This window comes from Carlito syrichta, unplaced genomic scaffold (genome assembly GCF_000164805.1).
Source record: "Carlito syrichta isolate Samal-C Ts95f unplaced genomic scaffold, Tarsius_syrichta-2.0.1 Scaffold104745, whole genome shotgun sequence".
NCBI classification, from domain to species: Eukaryota; Metazoa; Chordata; class Mammalia; order Primates; family Tarsiidae; genus Carlito; species Carlito syrichta.
This window is the reverse complement of record NW_007048841.1, coordinates 146,906-160,873: the sequence shown is the minus strand read 5'-3', so window position 1 is coordinate 160,873 and position 13,968 is coordinate 146,906. Positions and strand designations below refer to the sequence as shown.

The window sequence follows — 13,968 nt, the reverse complement described above, 5'->3', positions numbered from 1 at the left end:
GCCACTGCACTCCAGTCTGGGCGACAGAGTGAGACTCCAACTCAAAAACAAACAAACAAACAAAAAGAAAGTGACACAGAGTGAAGAGGAGTCCCGAGCCCTGCTCTCAGCAAGCTGGGGAGTGACTGGGCATGGGGAGAAACCCGGCCTGCAGAGAGCGGCGGCCAGCAACCTGAAGAGACCGGAGGGAGGGCGGTATGATTCCAGGAAGAAGTGGGCCCGCAGGGAATCATTCTGGGAAGGCTTCCTGGAGATGGGGGGAGAAAAACGTTAGGGCGGAGAGGTCTTGATGGAAACTGAGACCCTGAGGCTGGAGAGGCAAGAATAGAGAGAGCAGACTTAGCCAGAACTCAGGGCAGCGGCCAGCCAGGCGACTGGCTGAGGCCCTCTGAGCCCTGCCTGCAGCAGAGGCCTGCGGAGGGAACTTGAAGGCCAACCCAAGTCCTTGGGACCAGGCAGCTGACTCTGCCTGGTGAGTGTGGCCTCAGATGGCCCCAACTCATCCTGCTTTGTGCCCGGGGGAGAGCTGAGCCCCAAAGCTGGCCCTGCAGCCCACCCCAGCCGCTCCAGGGCTGACCCCAGTGGCGTCACAGGGAGTGACTCAAGCCCCAGCAACAACAATGAGTGGGACTGACGTCAGGCTGGGGGCTCCTGACGGTGGCCAGCCTGGCTGGATAACCCAACACGCTGCCTGCTGACCCTCCAGTCCGGCCAGGCTGCAGGGGTGAGGAAGACCAGCTGTCCCCTTCTGACATCTGCCCCCCCTCAGGATCCTGGGCAGGGGCTCCTCCACCTCCCACCCCTTCTGGGATGTCACTCCCAGTCCCCGCCCTCCGTGGCAGAGGAAATGGCTGAGCGGAAGAGAGTGGCAGAGAGTGTGAGAAAGGGGCGCCTCCAGCCCCAACCCTCCTGGGCCGTCTCCCTAGAGGTCTGGCCCAGGCAGGGGCAGCCTGTCTCTGCTGTCTGTTCTCATGACGACCTGGGGATCTGTCCCGTGTTGGGGAAGGGCTGTGTGTCCTTTTCCCCAGAAAGGTCTGTGTGTTTGGTCATGTTGGGGTGTGGGCGGGGCTTGGTTTCTGAGCATCCGCCCCTCAGGGATGAGGGACTGTCTCTCCTTCCTGCAAGGTCTGTGTGTCTGTTCCTTTGGGAGTCCTGTGAAAATCTGCCATTCTTCGGGGAAGAGGATTCTGGGTGACCGTGCCTGCAAAATGGGAGGGCGGCTTATCCACCCCTAGAAAGGGAGTCTGTGCAAAGTACCCCCCCGGGGGGGGGGGCTGTTGCTCTGTCCCTAGTATCTTGTGGGGTGGGGAGCATCTCCACCTTACCCTCCTTGTGCTATCCTGGTTACCTGGCCCCCTGGAATGGGGTCCAGGTTTCCTGCTTGGTAGTGCCCAAGCCGGGCTCGCCGGTTGGGGGCCTCTGCCCTCTGATGTTTCCCGGCTGGGAGGGCAGCAAGGGTCAGCACCCTGCCGCCTGGCTTGCAGCTGGGCACTGCTCCCTGCTAACACAGCATGTACCAGGACAGGGCCCCCCCGCGTACCCCTCCCCGACCCAGCTGCCACCCACAGCCCCCATGACCACACCAGGCCTGATTTACGGTCCTGAGTTGGGGTTGGACAGTGTCAGCAGCTGGATCAGACCTTGAGGAGACCTCAAGTGGCACCCCCGGCCTGGCAGGGTCAGGGCCCAGCAGGAGGTGAGAGGGAGCCAGGGTGGTGAGGAGGGGTCAGCAGGAGGCAGAAGCTGAGGCCAGAGCCTCCAGGGGCCCGCAGACCTCCAGGCAGCCAACCCGAAATATGCCTCTGGCCCTCAGGGCTCTGGCCTGAGTGTGTGTGGAGAGTGACACCAGGAGTGAAGAGGTCTTTTCTCCTGCCTCGCACGGACTCCTTCCTATACCACCATGGGGGCTGGAGGCTTCTAAGTCCCACTGACCAGTCCAGGCCTAAACCAGTCTCCCAGCCTGGGGCCCGGGAAGGGCCTGGGTGGAGGCCTGAGAGCCGGGGCTGAGGCAGGGGTGCGGGCAGAGGTTTGGAGCAGAGACTGCAGGCTGGGACTGGGTGCTGGCCACTCTGGGGATGCCAGAGCAGCTGTGGGGCTGCACAGCCAGGCCTGGACAGGGCTGGATGCCAGACGGACAGAGGCTCAGCCCCTCAGCCTCATCTCTGCAGGAGCCAGGAGCCTGTGGGAAAGGGGCTGCGACCCATCCGGATATCAAAACTAAAACTCCCAGAGGATCCAGGCCCAGCTCACATGAGGGCCATCCAATGCTGGCCTCACCAGAGCAGGACACAGATGTGCTTGGCACAACTGCCCCGTGGCTGCAAAAGGGTTTCACCGCCGCCTGTCTGGTGACCATGCGGCAGCCACCATCCTGTGAATGGGCTTCCTCTTAGGTTCCCTCTACAACCACAGCATGCTGGGTGCTCAGAGCAAGCCGTGTAGACAATGCAGGTCCCCTACAGCATGGTCACCTATTATCTGCAGAAGCCTCTCACCTCACTTCCCCCCACAACCCAGACCCGGGCCCCCAGGCCCAGACCCCCGGGTGTAGAGCTGCCCCCAGTCCCTAGACCTCAAAGCCACCCCTCAGAGTCACAGTGCCGTCTCAGGGCTCGAGAGGTGGCTGGGGCCTCTGGGCAGGGGGCCCAGCGTGGGTGGGGTGGGGGAGACAGGGAGGCAGGCTTCCTGGGTCTCCGTGTGAGGACAAACAGCAGGCTTTGAGGCCTTGGAAAATCCCGCCTGGGATTCCAGGCCCTGCCGGCGTCACTGCCTTTTGACTATTGTCCCCATCGGAAACAGGCCCAGCCCCCGGCCAGCAGGGACAGAGCAGCCATTGTGAGGCCCCACCAGGCTCAATGTCCCCTTGTTTGCCCTCCCGGCCCCTAGCAAGACTCGGAGGCCAGTTCTTCCAGTTGCTTAGTGGAAAGAAAAGGGCTGCCTCAGCCCCAGGCCTAGGGTGGGGCAGGGTGGGGCAGAGTGGGGCTGGAGGAGCCAGCCCCCCACCCCTGCACCCCAATTGCCAGGGTCCCGAAAAGGAACCATCATTGGAGCGTTTTGTTGTTGTTGTTGTTGTTTATCTTTTATTGAAGTCAGAATCTCACTCTGTCGCCCAGGTTGGAGTGTAGTGGCATGTTCACTGCCACCGCAGCCTCAACCTGCTGGGCTCAGGTGATCCTTCTGTCTCAACCTTCCAAGTAGCTGGAACTACAGGCATGGGCCACCATGCCCGGCTATTTCTTTTTTTAATTTATTGCAGAGATGAGGTCTCACCATGTTGCTCAGGCTGGTCTTGAACCCCTAAGCTCAGGCAATCCTCTCCCCTCTGCCTCCCAAAGTGCTGGGATTACAGGCATGAACCACCATGCCCTTTTTTTTTTTTAATTTTCAAGGCCCTTGGCAGGGAGACCTCATGGTTAAATAGCCAGACACACCCAGCTCCTCACAAGCCAGGTGACCTTGGGGAAGTCATTTCCTCTCTCTGCCATGAATTCTCCTTTTTTAAAAACAATAGCTAATATTTACTGGGTGCTCGCTCTGTGCCAGGCACTGTCGGAAACACTGTGTTGTGTATTCACTCCTGTAATCCTTAGAACAACTTTATAAAATAGGCACAATGCTTGTCCTCATTTATAGGTGAAAGCTCTGAGGCACAGAAAGGTGAAGTAACTTGTCTCAAGTCCCACAGCTAGTAAAAGCTGGAGCCAAGATGTAAACCCAGGCAACCAGGCTGCCATGGCCTTGCCCTCTCTCTCCACCTAACTCCTGTTGTGCCACCTGCAAGGTCATCGAGCTCTCCTCATGGGATAGTAGCGAGGGCTAGAAATGACAAGTGTCAGATGAAAAGAATCTAGATGGGGCAGGCCATAATATACCAGAGCCATTACCATCATGATGGGCTTAGAGATATCCAGGGACCCATTCTCGGGCCCCGGCCCTTCCCCAAACATCCAGGTAGTCCCTTTGCCTTCTCCAGGAGCCTGCCCTGTCCCCACGTCTGTGTGCTAAAGGCAGGGATTACAGGAGAGTGACCCAAAGAAGGGACTTAGTCCAGCCACACTGGTGGGATCTTTGCCAGCAAGCTCTGCCCCTCACCAGGGCAACACTCCCAGACTCACCTCCCGACTGCACAGACAGGGATATCGAGGTTCGTGAGGGAGAGGGGCTTCTCAGAGAACAGCATGGAGTTGGGCTGGAACAGAGGCCTCTCTCCTGACTGTCCCAGGCTGTCGAGTGCGAGTACTGCTGAAAAGGACCACTCAGGGGGTCTGGTGGGGGTGACAGGGATGCTTGCTTGGAAGTCCACAGCACTGCTGGCGGCAGACACAAGGTCGGGACCATGGTCTACCTCCCCTCCCCCCACAGCCACACGTGGACCCTTCAGAAGACCCAAGGCTGACCTGTATTTCCTGAACCCGAGTGAGAGCCCGTGGTTGGGACTCCCTGCGACTGTGGCTGGAGCACCAGAGATGGCTTTGCTTCTCCTCTATCCAGAGCAGAGCCATATTCTGTCTCCATTTGGTGGAGGCCACCCCTCATCCAGCCAGTTCCCAGGGCCATGGAGGTGGGGAATCGGGCCCTAGGTCAGTCGGGGCGTAAGGAACAGTGTGAGGGTGCTGTCTCCAGGGCTTCTACCAGGCCCCAGAGAAGAGAATGGTGAGGCTGGATGGGCAGGGAGCAGAGAAGGGTGCCCGGCCCTGCATGGTGGCCAGTGACCTTGACTTCAGGTGGCGTCCATCTGGGTGCATGCTTCTCAAAGGAGTGGCTTCCAGACCACCTGCATCCCAAGCATCTGGGTACCAGCTAAAAGTGCAACGTCGTGGGGCCCCACCCCTCACCAAATCGGAGGCTCTGGTGGGGAGGCCCAGGAATCTGCATTTTTTGAGTTGGAGTCTCACTTTGTCACCCAGGCTAAAGTGCAATGGCACACTCATGGCCATCCCAGCGTCAACCTGTTGGGCTCTGGCTATCCTTCCGCCTCAGCCTTCCAAGTAGCCGGAACTACAGGCACACGCTACCATGCCCGACTAATTTTTTGATTTATTGTAGAGACGAGGTCTCGCCAAGTTGCCGGGGCTGATCTCGAACCCATGGGCTTAGGCAATCCACTCGCCTCAGCCTCCCAAAGTGCTGGAATTACAGACTGAGCCACCGAGCCTAACCAGAATCTGCATTTTAAGCCCGCTGACTGAACACCTGATGAGCCTAGGGGTAGGAGAACCTACATGGGGGCACTTGGACACAGGTCGGGACCTCAGTACATTCTCCTGACAAGAAGACAAGGGCCACCAGCTCCCTGGATGCCACTGCTGGGTGGCAGGGGTTGGAAATGGATGCTGAGGATGAAAACCAAAAGAACTTGAACCTACCCGCAACTGCCATTCTGAGCTTATGTCTACCCGGCCCACGTTAAGTATTACACAAACTCCTCTTATCCTAGAAGCTCTATGAAGCTGGGCCTATTCCTCCTGTTTACAGATGTGGAAACCAACAATCAGAGAATCATCTGGATTAGGGACTGTGACAACCCAGACCTACACCATGTCTCTCACTAGAGCTGGGGCTGTAGCCCCTGGGCCAATCGGTCCCTGCAGGCCTCCTGGGTGAGCCAGGGTAGCTTGGTGGAGGCTCCCTATGTGCCAGACACGAGTCCAAGTGCTTTGAGCCACCACCCCACACAGCAGGTGTCGTTATTACCTGTCTTCTACAAATGGGTAAACTGAGGCTTGTCAACTCAGGTTGGTAACTTCCAAGTTTCCCCCAGAGCCACCTCCGTCTCTTATGTAATTATGGGGGTATGTGGTGGGGGTGGGGAGGGGTGTCAGAGAGACTGAATCCCAGTTTCAGCTACATGTCTATTTTTTATTCAATATATTAAATATATTAATCAGAAAAGTCACATACTATAAATCCAGGAAAATACACAAATATAAATGTCAGAATCTGTCATTTGTCTTCTTCCTTAGAGTGATGGTTTATGTACACGTGGAAGGAGGGGAGGAAGAGAACAGGAGGAGGAAGCTGGGAAGGTTCACTGGGCTTCAGGGGCCCCTAACCCTCCTTCCAACCCCCACTCCCACCTCAACCTCTTCCTTCCTGTATTTACAACAGCATTCGGCTTATGTACAGCACAGCGGTGTGTTAAAAACGGTTTATCTTACAAAAAAACATGAAGGCCAGGGATGGGTTGGAGGGGGGTAAGACAAATAGTGGGGTCCCCCCCATGTATGTACTCTCCCCCCAGGACTCGAGCTCCCTGCCTGCCTCTTCGGTCTGCCGCTCGAGCCCGGTGGCAGGGAGGGTGCTCTGGGGGTCCGTGGGTTAAAGGCACGTGGGGTGGCATATGACAGTGCACGCACACATGTGTGCACGTGTGTTCCTGGGTAGAGGTCAGAAGGGTAGCGTGTCCATAAAGATCTTGTCGATGATGGGTGGAGGGGGCACCAGGTCCTCCAGCTTGAGGTAGAAGATTCGTTGCAGGCCCTGGGTGCATAGGGTCCGCAGCTCGGGCAGTTTGCCCAGCAGACGCGACAGGCAGCTGGACGGCTGAGGTTCACCGGCCATGGCCGACACGTGCTCCTTCAGGCAGCTGGCGATGCGGTTCTGCAGCTCCTCCACCCGTCGGGGCTCCTGCAGCCCATGCCGGTCTGTGGGGAGGGCACAGGGTTAGCCACACATCTCAGGACTGGGCCCCCGAAGACCCAGTCTTTCCCCTCTCTCTAAACTGGCCACCAATGGCTATCCCTCAGGCTTGCTGGCACTTCACAAAAAAGCACGTCGGCACGTGAGCCCATATTTAAGCCTCGTCACAAGTCTGAGAAGGCAGTAACACTCATTATCCTATTCCAAGTGAGAAATCAAGGCCCAGAGAGGTTCAGTAATTTTCCCAAGGTCACAAATAAGAAATAAAACCTGCTGGGCATGGTGGTTCATGCCTGTAAGCCCAGCACTTTGGGAGGCCGAGGCGGGAGGATCGCTTGAGCCCAGGAATTTGAGACCAGCCTGGGCAAAAAGCAAAACCCGGTTTCTATAAGAAAATTAAAAAATTAGCCAAGCATGGTGGTGCATGGCTATAGTCCCAGCTCCTTGGAAGGCTGAGATGGAAAGATCACCTGAGCCCAGGGGGTCAAGGCTGTGGTGAGTCCTGATCATGCCACTGTACTCCAGCCTAGGCGATAGAGTGAGACCCTGAATCCAAAAAAAAAAGGAAAGAATGAAAACTCTAACCCAGGTCTTCTGGCTAGGCCAGTAGGTTTTTTTGTTTATATGTTTAATGTAGACTGTTCTGAGAGCCCTGGAGTCGAGCATCAGTGTTTTAGGGGCCACCTCTAGGGCGAGCTGGACTCAGACCTCACCACTCCCTCTGCAGCCCTGGGAACCTCCGACTGTGTTCTCTGTAGTTGGGTCCCCTGTGAAATTTAAGTGAGAAAAGGGGTAGGACCAGATTCTGGTGCTTTAAAGAACAAAAAAGGAGATCTGAACACCTCTGCACTGAAGAGCAGAGTCCACCCTGCAAAACTACATTCACATAAAGTCCAAAACAGGCACAGCTAATCTGCAAGGTCAGAGTCAGAGTGGTTGTCACCTTTGTGGGGGCAATATCAGGAAGGGGGCATGAGGAGAGGGCTCTGGGGGCTGGTCATGTGTTCTTTCCTGACCAAGGTGCTGGTTACGCGAGTGTGGTTTATGAAAACTCATCATTTGTGAACTTTTCTGTATGCAGTGCAATTGATGGGAAGGTTTTATGAACAAGCCAATACCCTAGGCCACACATGTGGCCCCTACAGTCTGTATTTTGGGCAGTCTGGGATAAAAGGCTGGCTTGGGCTTCGGAGTCGGATACAACGGAGTCCCGCCCCAACTCTTGTTGTCCCCACTTTACAGGCAGGTATGGGCGCAGGACCGTGTAGGGGACCCAGGAAGTGCTAAATGCCAGCTCACCCAGCTCCCTGAGACCACGTCCTCCTGAGGACCCATCCACTCCCTGACACCCACCTCCCTAGACCCAGCTTGAAGCTGGCCACTCACCGGTGATGAGGACGAGAGCAGAGAGGCAGGCAAAGGCAGGGACGTCGACAACCAAGCTGTGCAGGGACCTCGAGAAGGCCAGGATGCTGTCAATCCAGTCGCCAAAGCCACGCGCGCACTGCAGCCGGTGTAGGACCAGGCCTGAGCAGAAGATGAGCTGCCCCTCACCCGGCTTAGACCTGGCAGGCAGAGGGCACAGATGGTGGTCAGGGTGGCTTGAGGGCAAGGGCAGCAGGGCAAGGAGCTGGGCAGACAGCGGGCAGCTCACCGGTAGGCCAGGCGGAGGATGAAGAGCTCTAGGAAGGCTGACTCCAGCAGCAGGTCCTGGTCCCCCGGAGACAGCTCGGCAAAGCCAGGGATCTTCTCGGCCCACTTGCGGATGACCTCCAGGGAGCCAGAGAGCAGGTCGTAAAACTGCTGCACGTCCCCGGCATCCTCCTTCCCAAAGCGCGGTAGCACCAGCTCCTGGAACTAGAGCACGGTCTCAGGTCAGCACCCCAAGGAGGGCCCTGCTCCCGCTACCACCTGTGGCTATGTCAGACACTCGATGGCAGATCCAGGAGTGAGCGGGGACCCGAGGGTCAACCCATGCTCTCACTGACAATCTCACATATTAACCCAGCGCTGCAGCTGCCAGAAGAAACTGGCTTTTCCAACTGGCCACTTGCCTGAGGGGTGCATTTTCCCAAAGGGTCAGCCCTGAGGGGGCTCTTCTTTTTCAATCTGATGCACTGGAGGACGGGGTGCCTCATCGGACGTGTGCAAAGGCATCGCATGTGCGCACTGGTTTTCCCCAGAGCAGGGGCAGCGTGGGGGCTCACCTTGGAGTAGTCCAGCTTGGCAGTGCTGGGTCCCGAGTCCAGGTGTGCCCGGACCAGGGAGGTGAGGAGGTTGGCAGGGGAGGCATCCGGGGGCTGCTTGGGTTTTGAAGGTAGCCGGCCCCGCCGCCCCTTCAGGCTGTCTGTCCGAACAACTGCAGAGAACAGGCAGGGGTGAGGAAGGAAGGAAGGGACCCCAGGAAGGGGCTCTCAGCCCAAGCAGAGCACACCACTTGTGCTGAGACATGCCCCCCCAAGTCCCAAGGACCTGGCGCCCCTAAGACCTAAGCACCCTACAGTGACCTCCACTGCCATCACCCTCACAATCCAGGCAGGTGGAAGCCGTCTCCCCCTCAGACCTGGGGGTCCAGACACACCCTCCCCTATGGTCCTCCAGGGCGAAGGCCTGGGGACTCCACCTGCCCCGCCCTGCTCAGGCTCATCTCTGCCCCACTGGCCCCATGCCATCACACACCTTCCTTCACCATGCCCACAGCCAGGCACTTCTGAAAGCGGCAGAACTGGCAACGGTTTCGCCGCCTCTTGTCCACAGGGCAGTCCTTGTTAGCCAGGCAGATGTACTTGGCGTTTTTCTGCACTGTGCGCTGGGGGGGTGCAACACGGAACAGGCTGTCAGAGTGTGGGGTGGCGGGGGGAGCCCAGGGGAGGGGACCGTCCAGATCCTGCTGCCATTGCAGACAAAAGCGCTCTCTGTTCACAGCTATTTTTCTAACATTTGGGTGGCAGGGGAGGGTGACATGGGGCGGGGAGGGGGGGAGAGAAAAGTCTTGAAGACACTGGGGGAGGTTTCTGCCTCAGGAGCAAGACCCCAGGACACAAGATTAGGGGCCAGGCACTCTCGGGCAGTCCAGACACCTGTACTTTTTGATAGGCCTGTGTCCGCCTGCCCCTTCCCTGGGGCAGACAGGAGCCGGGCTGAGGGGCTGGGGGTGGGGACGGGAAGTTAAGCAGTCGCCCAGCACTGGGACAAACACACAGCCTGTTCCCAAGTCCACCCCCACCCCTCCAGAACCAAGCCCTCTGCCCAGAGCCTTTCATCTCGTGCCAGGAACACGAGAGCCTGGGGCACCCCTGCCCACCAAGACCTTGAGTTGGGGGAGGACAGGCAGAGGAAAACCAGAGGCTGGCCATTAGAATGTCCCCTCCCTCCAGCTCTCTGCAGTGCCCTAGGTCCCCACATATCCTGGCAAATGGAAGCTTCCAGCCCCTGCCTCTAGGGTCCCTAGGAAGGTGGCCCACCTGGCAGGCCTGCACCTTCCTGCAGGATGGGACTAGCTGGCAGGAGAACCCAAGGGAGGCTGCCCCTGACCCCGGTGGGACGAGAGACCAGCCTCTCCCATTTCCAACGAAAAGCCCCGCCTGGGGGAGCACGTACCTTGAAGAAACCCTTGCAGCCCTCACAGGTGCGGACACCATAATGCTGGCACGACGCATTGTCCCCACACACAGCACAGCGGCCCTCGCTTCCACCGGGGGCTCCGCTTCGGGCCTTGGCCGAGGTCACAGACACATCCAGGATCCCCGAGCCATCAAGGTGTGGGGAAGGGGGCGCCAAGCCAGGGAAGGCCGTGGCCACGGAATAGCTCTCTCCCTCCCCCAGCTGGTGGGCCGCCTGTGAGGGGAACAGCTTCAGGGAGCTCTGGGCCAGGCTGGGACTGGGGCCGACGGGGGAACTGAAGGAAAAGAAGGCTGGCGGCTGTGGGGGCCCAGAGGCCTTGGGCAGTTGCTCTGTCCATGCCCGCAGGCCTTCGTAAGTCTGGCTGGGCGAGAAGTGGCCGAAGGAGCCATCCCAGGGAGAGAGCTGGGGCGGCTGGAAGCTGGGTGTGGACGGCGACGGGGCAGAGCAGGGGCTGCCGTAGTAGTCAGAGCCGCTGGAGGATAGGGTCTCATCCAGTGGGCCGCTCAGGGGGCCGGGATAGCAGCCATACACCTGGAAGTCCTCAAATTTGAAGGAGGCGGAGGCAGGGGAGGTGGCCGAGGAGGAGGACGTGGAGGAGGCCGAGGAGGAGGCCGAAGAGCATGGCGGGGCCGTTCCCGGCAGCTGGTAGAGGAAGGTGTCGAACTCTCCTGCGTAGCCATCCATGAAGGTGCTGAAGCTGGGCAGGGCAGTGGGGGCCGCAGGGACCGCCTCGGGGCTGGCCATGTCCATGGTGGGCTTGCTGAACTCAGGGGTCAGGGGGTCGCTTGCCAGGTGATCATGGGGTCCTGGGCTCGGTGCTGATGTCCCATATTGGGCTTGGATACAGGGCATCTCTGGGGAAGGAAGAGACCCCAGGGAGAGAGGAGTCAGCGAGAGAAGCCTGAAGCCTGGTCTCGAGGTCACAGAGCAGCCAGGAATCCCGACCCACAGACAGGACACAGAGGCATCAGGCCCACAGCCCACCACAGAACTCAGGAATCCTGGCCGGAGTACCATCTCGACCTACGTGCCACTCCTCGGAAGGCCAGCCACACCCCAGTCAGGCTGGGAACCCTAGGAGAGGCATCCCGCCAGCATTTCTCGGCTGGAACAGGGGGAAGCTGTGTTCCTCCTGCTCCCCGCCCCTCCCCCACTGAGGAAGGCGTGGGTAGGGGCTGGGAGAAGGGTGGGTGGGAGAGGCAGCCCAAGCAGAGCTTCAGCCTGGATCCCAGGAGCAGATTCTCCAACCAGGCACTTCCTGGGAATACTCCCAGGCCACTCCAGCCTCTGCAAAACCCCTTCTCCTCTTCCCCACACAGTGCCCAGGAGGAAGGCCATCCTGGAAGTGGAAGAGGAGCAATGTGGATGCTCCAAGCGCCCCGAGCCTGTCCCCTCATCCCCTTCCCCACCCTGCGTGCTGAGCAGAGGAAGCAGATCCCACACGCACCCCGGTCCCACCATCTGGGGCTGAGAACCCACTCTGCCTGCCTGGAATGCACGTGGCTCCAGACCTTTCAAGGCCATCTGCTTGGGGGGCGGGGCAGAGGGAGGCGAGCGCAGCCCCCTGGACTTCCAGGAGAATGGGCAGTCCCTACAAGGAATGTCTCTGCTATCCCCAGTTATTTTTATAAGAGAACTCTTGGAGTCCAGCAAGAGACTTAAGGTGTTTGTGCAGGCAAGAAGGGCCTGTTGGTGGATGGATGGAAGGTATCCTGCCCCTGCCTGGGTTCCTCCCCGAAAGTAGCATCTGCGCCCTGAAGAACCCAGGAGCTTGGGCAAAGGAGGCTTCACACCTCCAACCTGAGAAGCCTGAAGGAACAGAGACAGCACCATTCGGGGAGACCCTTAAATGCACAGACTGGTCAAACACTAACACAGAGAGGGCTCCAGGACACAGTCCCCCTCCCCACTTCCATGTCTGGGGACTGCATAGCTCTGGCCTCGACAGTAAGGGAGGGGAAGTCTATAAGAAATCAAGCTGGTGCAGAGACCAAACAAGGGGTACAGTGATGGGGGCAACGGCTGCCCCACCTTCTGGCCTAGATCCCAGGAAGTCTTCTGGTCCTAGACGTTCTCCTAAATGCACAGGCCCGAGAGCAGGGAACCTCCACCCTGGGCCTGACACACAACCAACCCAGTCAACAGAGTCCCTCAGAGCTTGGGCCCCACCCGCCCAGGGGCGCCCACCCACAGGCATACAGCACCTGCAGGTGGTGAGGGTGGCCACATCTGCCTGAGCTAGGACAGCCTGGGCAGGGATGGGTTGGGGGTGGAGGAGGAAAGACAGCAGCCTGAAGAACTGGGCGTTCTTTCCAGCCCTACTCAAATCCTGTTTCTCCACTTGGACGTCCCACATCCGGAACAGCCCCATCAATCAACCCCCACCATGCAGGTACTTAACAGCACAAGATATGGACCTACATCTACCCTCATGTGTGTGGGGGGGCAGCCCCACAAGGATGAGGAAGAGGAGGGGTTGAAGGAGGGAGTGGGGAGAATCCGGCTTCAGGCAGGTCCTGGCAACAATGTGGTTTGCACCTGTTCTGCTGAGCAAGCCTCAGGCTGCACCCTACCTGTGAGATCCCAAAGGGACTGCTGGGGGAGGGAGGCAGAGGTGATCAGGTTCAGAACAGGAAGGGGGCGGAGGGGGAGTATCCTCCAGGCATCCCAAGACTCCAACATTAGCAGTTTCCATCCGGGATCCCCAAGGACAAAGGTCTCTACACACACACACACACACACACACACACACGCGCGCGCACGCGCGCGAACCCAAGCACCCCCCCCAAGAAGATTGTCCCTGTGCTTCCAGAGACCCTGCCCCTGGCCCCAAGACTCTCTTATTCAACACACAGCAAGCCCTCCACAGCCACCAGCCAAGCCACTTCCTTCAGTACTGTAGTCATCAGAACTCCTAACACAGTTCCAGCAGAAAGTTCAGGGTGGGGGAATCCCTGCAAACTAAGCTAGCCTCCAAGACCACGGGGCATGGGAAGGGGGCTAACAGGGTGGGAGGAAGGAGACCCTTTGGAACTCCAGTCCCGGTTGGAGTCGACCGGATCCCAGCAGCGCCAAGCCCTGTGGGCCCTTTCCCCCCCAGTACTGAGACCCCCGTGACATCCACCCAGGTCCAGAGCACCGTGTGACCACTTGGGCACCCTGAGAGGCTGAACTAAGGCCAGCCGCCTGCTGGACAAGTCCCTACTCCTGCTGCAACCCCAACCCCCGGCAGCCTCCATCTTGCAGGGGCTCCAGCCCTCGCCCCCCAGCCCCTGCCCCAGTAGATTCCAGTCTGATCTGGGTCTTCATCCCACACCCGGCGCTACCCCGCCGCCAGGGCTGCACTCTCCGCCCGCCCTCCCGCACGCCGACCCCACAACATCCCTTCTAGCGCGCAGCCCCTCTCCTTTATGCACCGCCCCTGAACACAAATGCACGCTCCCCGAGGGGCACCTACCCGGCTGGCTCCTGCTCCCCCTGCCGGGACCGGCGCCCCGAGTCGCAGCCTGGTCCGCGTGCGCTCCCGGAGTTCCTCCTGCACGTTCCCCCAACTTTCGCAGCCTCCGCCACTGGGGCTCCCCGGGCGAGCCGGACCCTCCTCTTAAGCGCTCCGTGACGCACGGGGAGGGGCGGGGGCGCCACTGACGCACGCGGCCCGGCGAGCTGTGGCCATACAAGGGCGCGGGGGGCGGCGCGGTTCCGGCA

At 59.2% G+C, this 13,968-nt stretch overlaps 1 protein-coding gene across 4 annotated transcripts in view; it reads right to left on the bottom strand.

Moving 5' to 3' along the window:
• Window positions 1-5,838: 5,838 nt before the first annotated feature.
• The window catches only part of NR4A1 (nuclear receptor subfamily 4 group A member 1), a 14,084-nt gene continuing 5,954 nt past the window's right edge, over window positions 5,839-13,968 (bottom strand). The window contains exons 1-8 of one of the 4 annotated variants that reach the window (XM_008066000.1): window positions 13,721-13,880; window positions 12,685-12,836; window positions 10,240-11,117; window positions 9,319-9,448; window positions 8,847-8,998; window positions 8,294-8,496; window positions 8,026-8,204; window positions 5,839-6,644 (exon numbers count right to left, since the gene is read on the bottom strand). In XM_008066000.1, coding sequence (XP_008064191.1) covers window positions 6,388-6,644; window positions 8,026-8,204; window positions 8,294-8,496; window positions 8,847-8,998; window positions 9,319-9,448; window positions 10,240-11,115 — 1,797 coding nt within the window. In that variant the 5' untranslated portion in view covers window positions 11,116-11,117; window positions 12,685-12,836; window positions 13,721-13,880 and the 3' untranslated portion in view covers window positions 5,839-6,387. Of the gene's footprint in view, window positions 6,645-7,150; window positions 7,186-8,025; window positions 8,205-8,293; window positions 8,497-8,846; window positions 8,999-9,318; window positions 9,449-10,239; window positions 11,118-12,684; window positions 12,837-13,720; window positions 13,881-13,968 lie in introns of those variants that run through there. The other 3 variants (XM_008065999.1, XM_021716225.1, XM_008066007.1) reach the window with 3 other exon arrangements.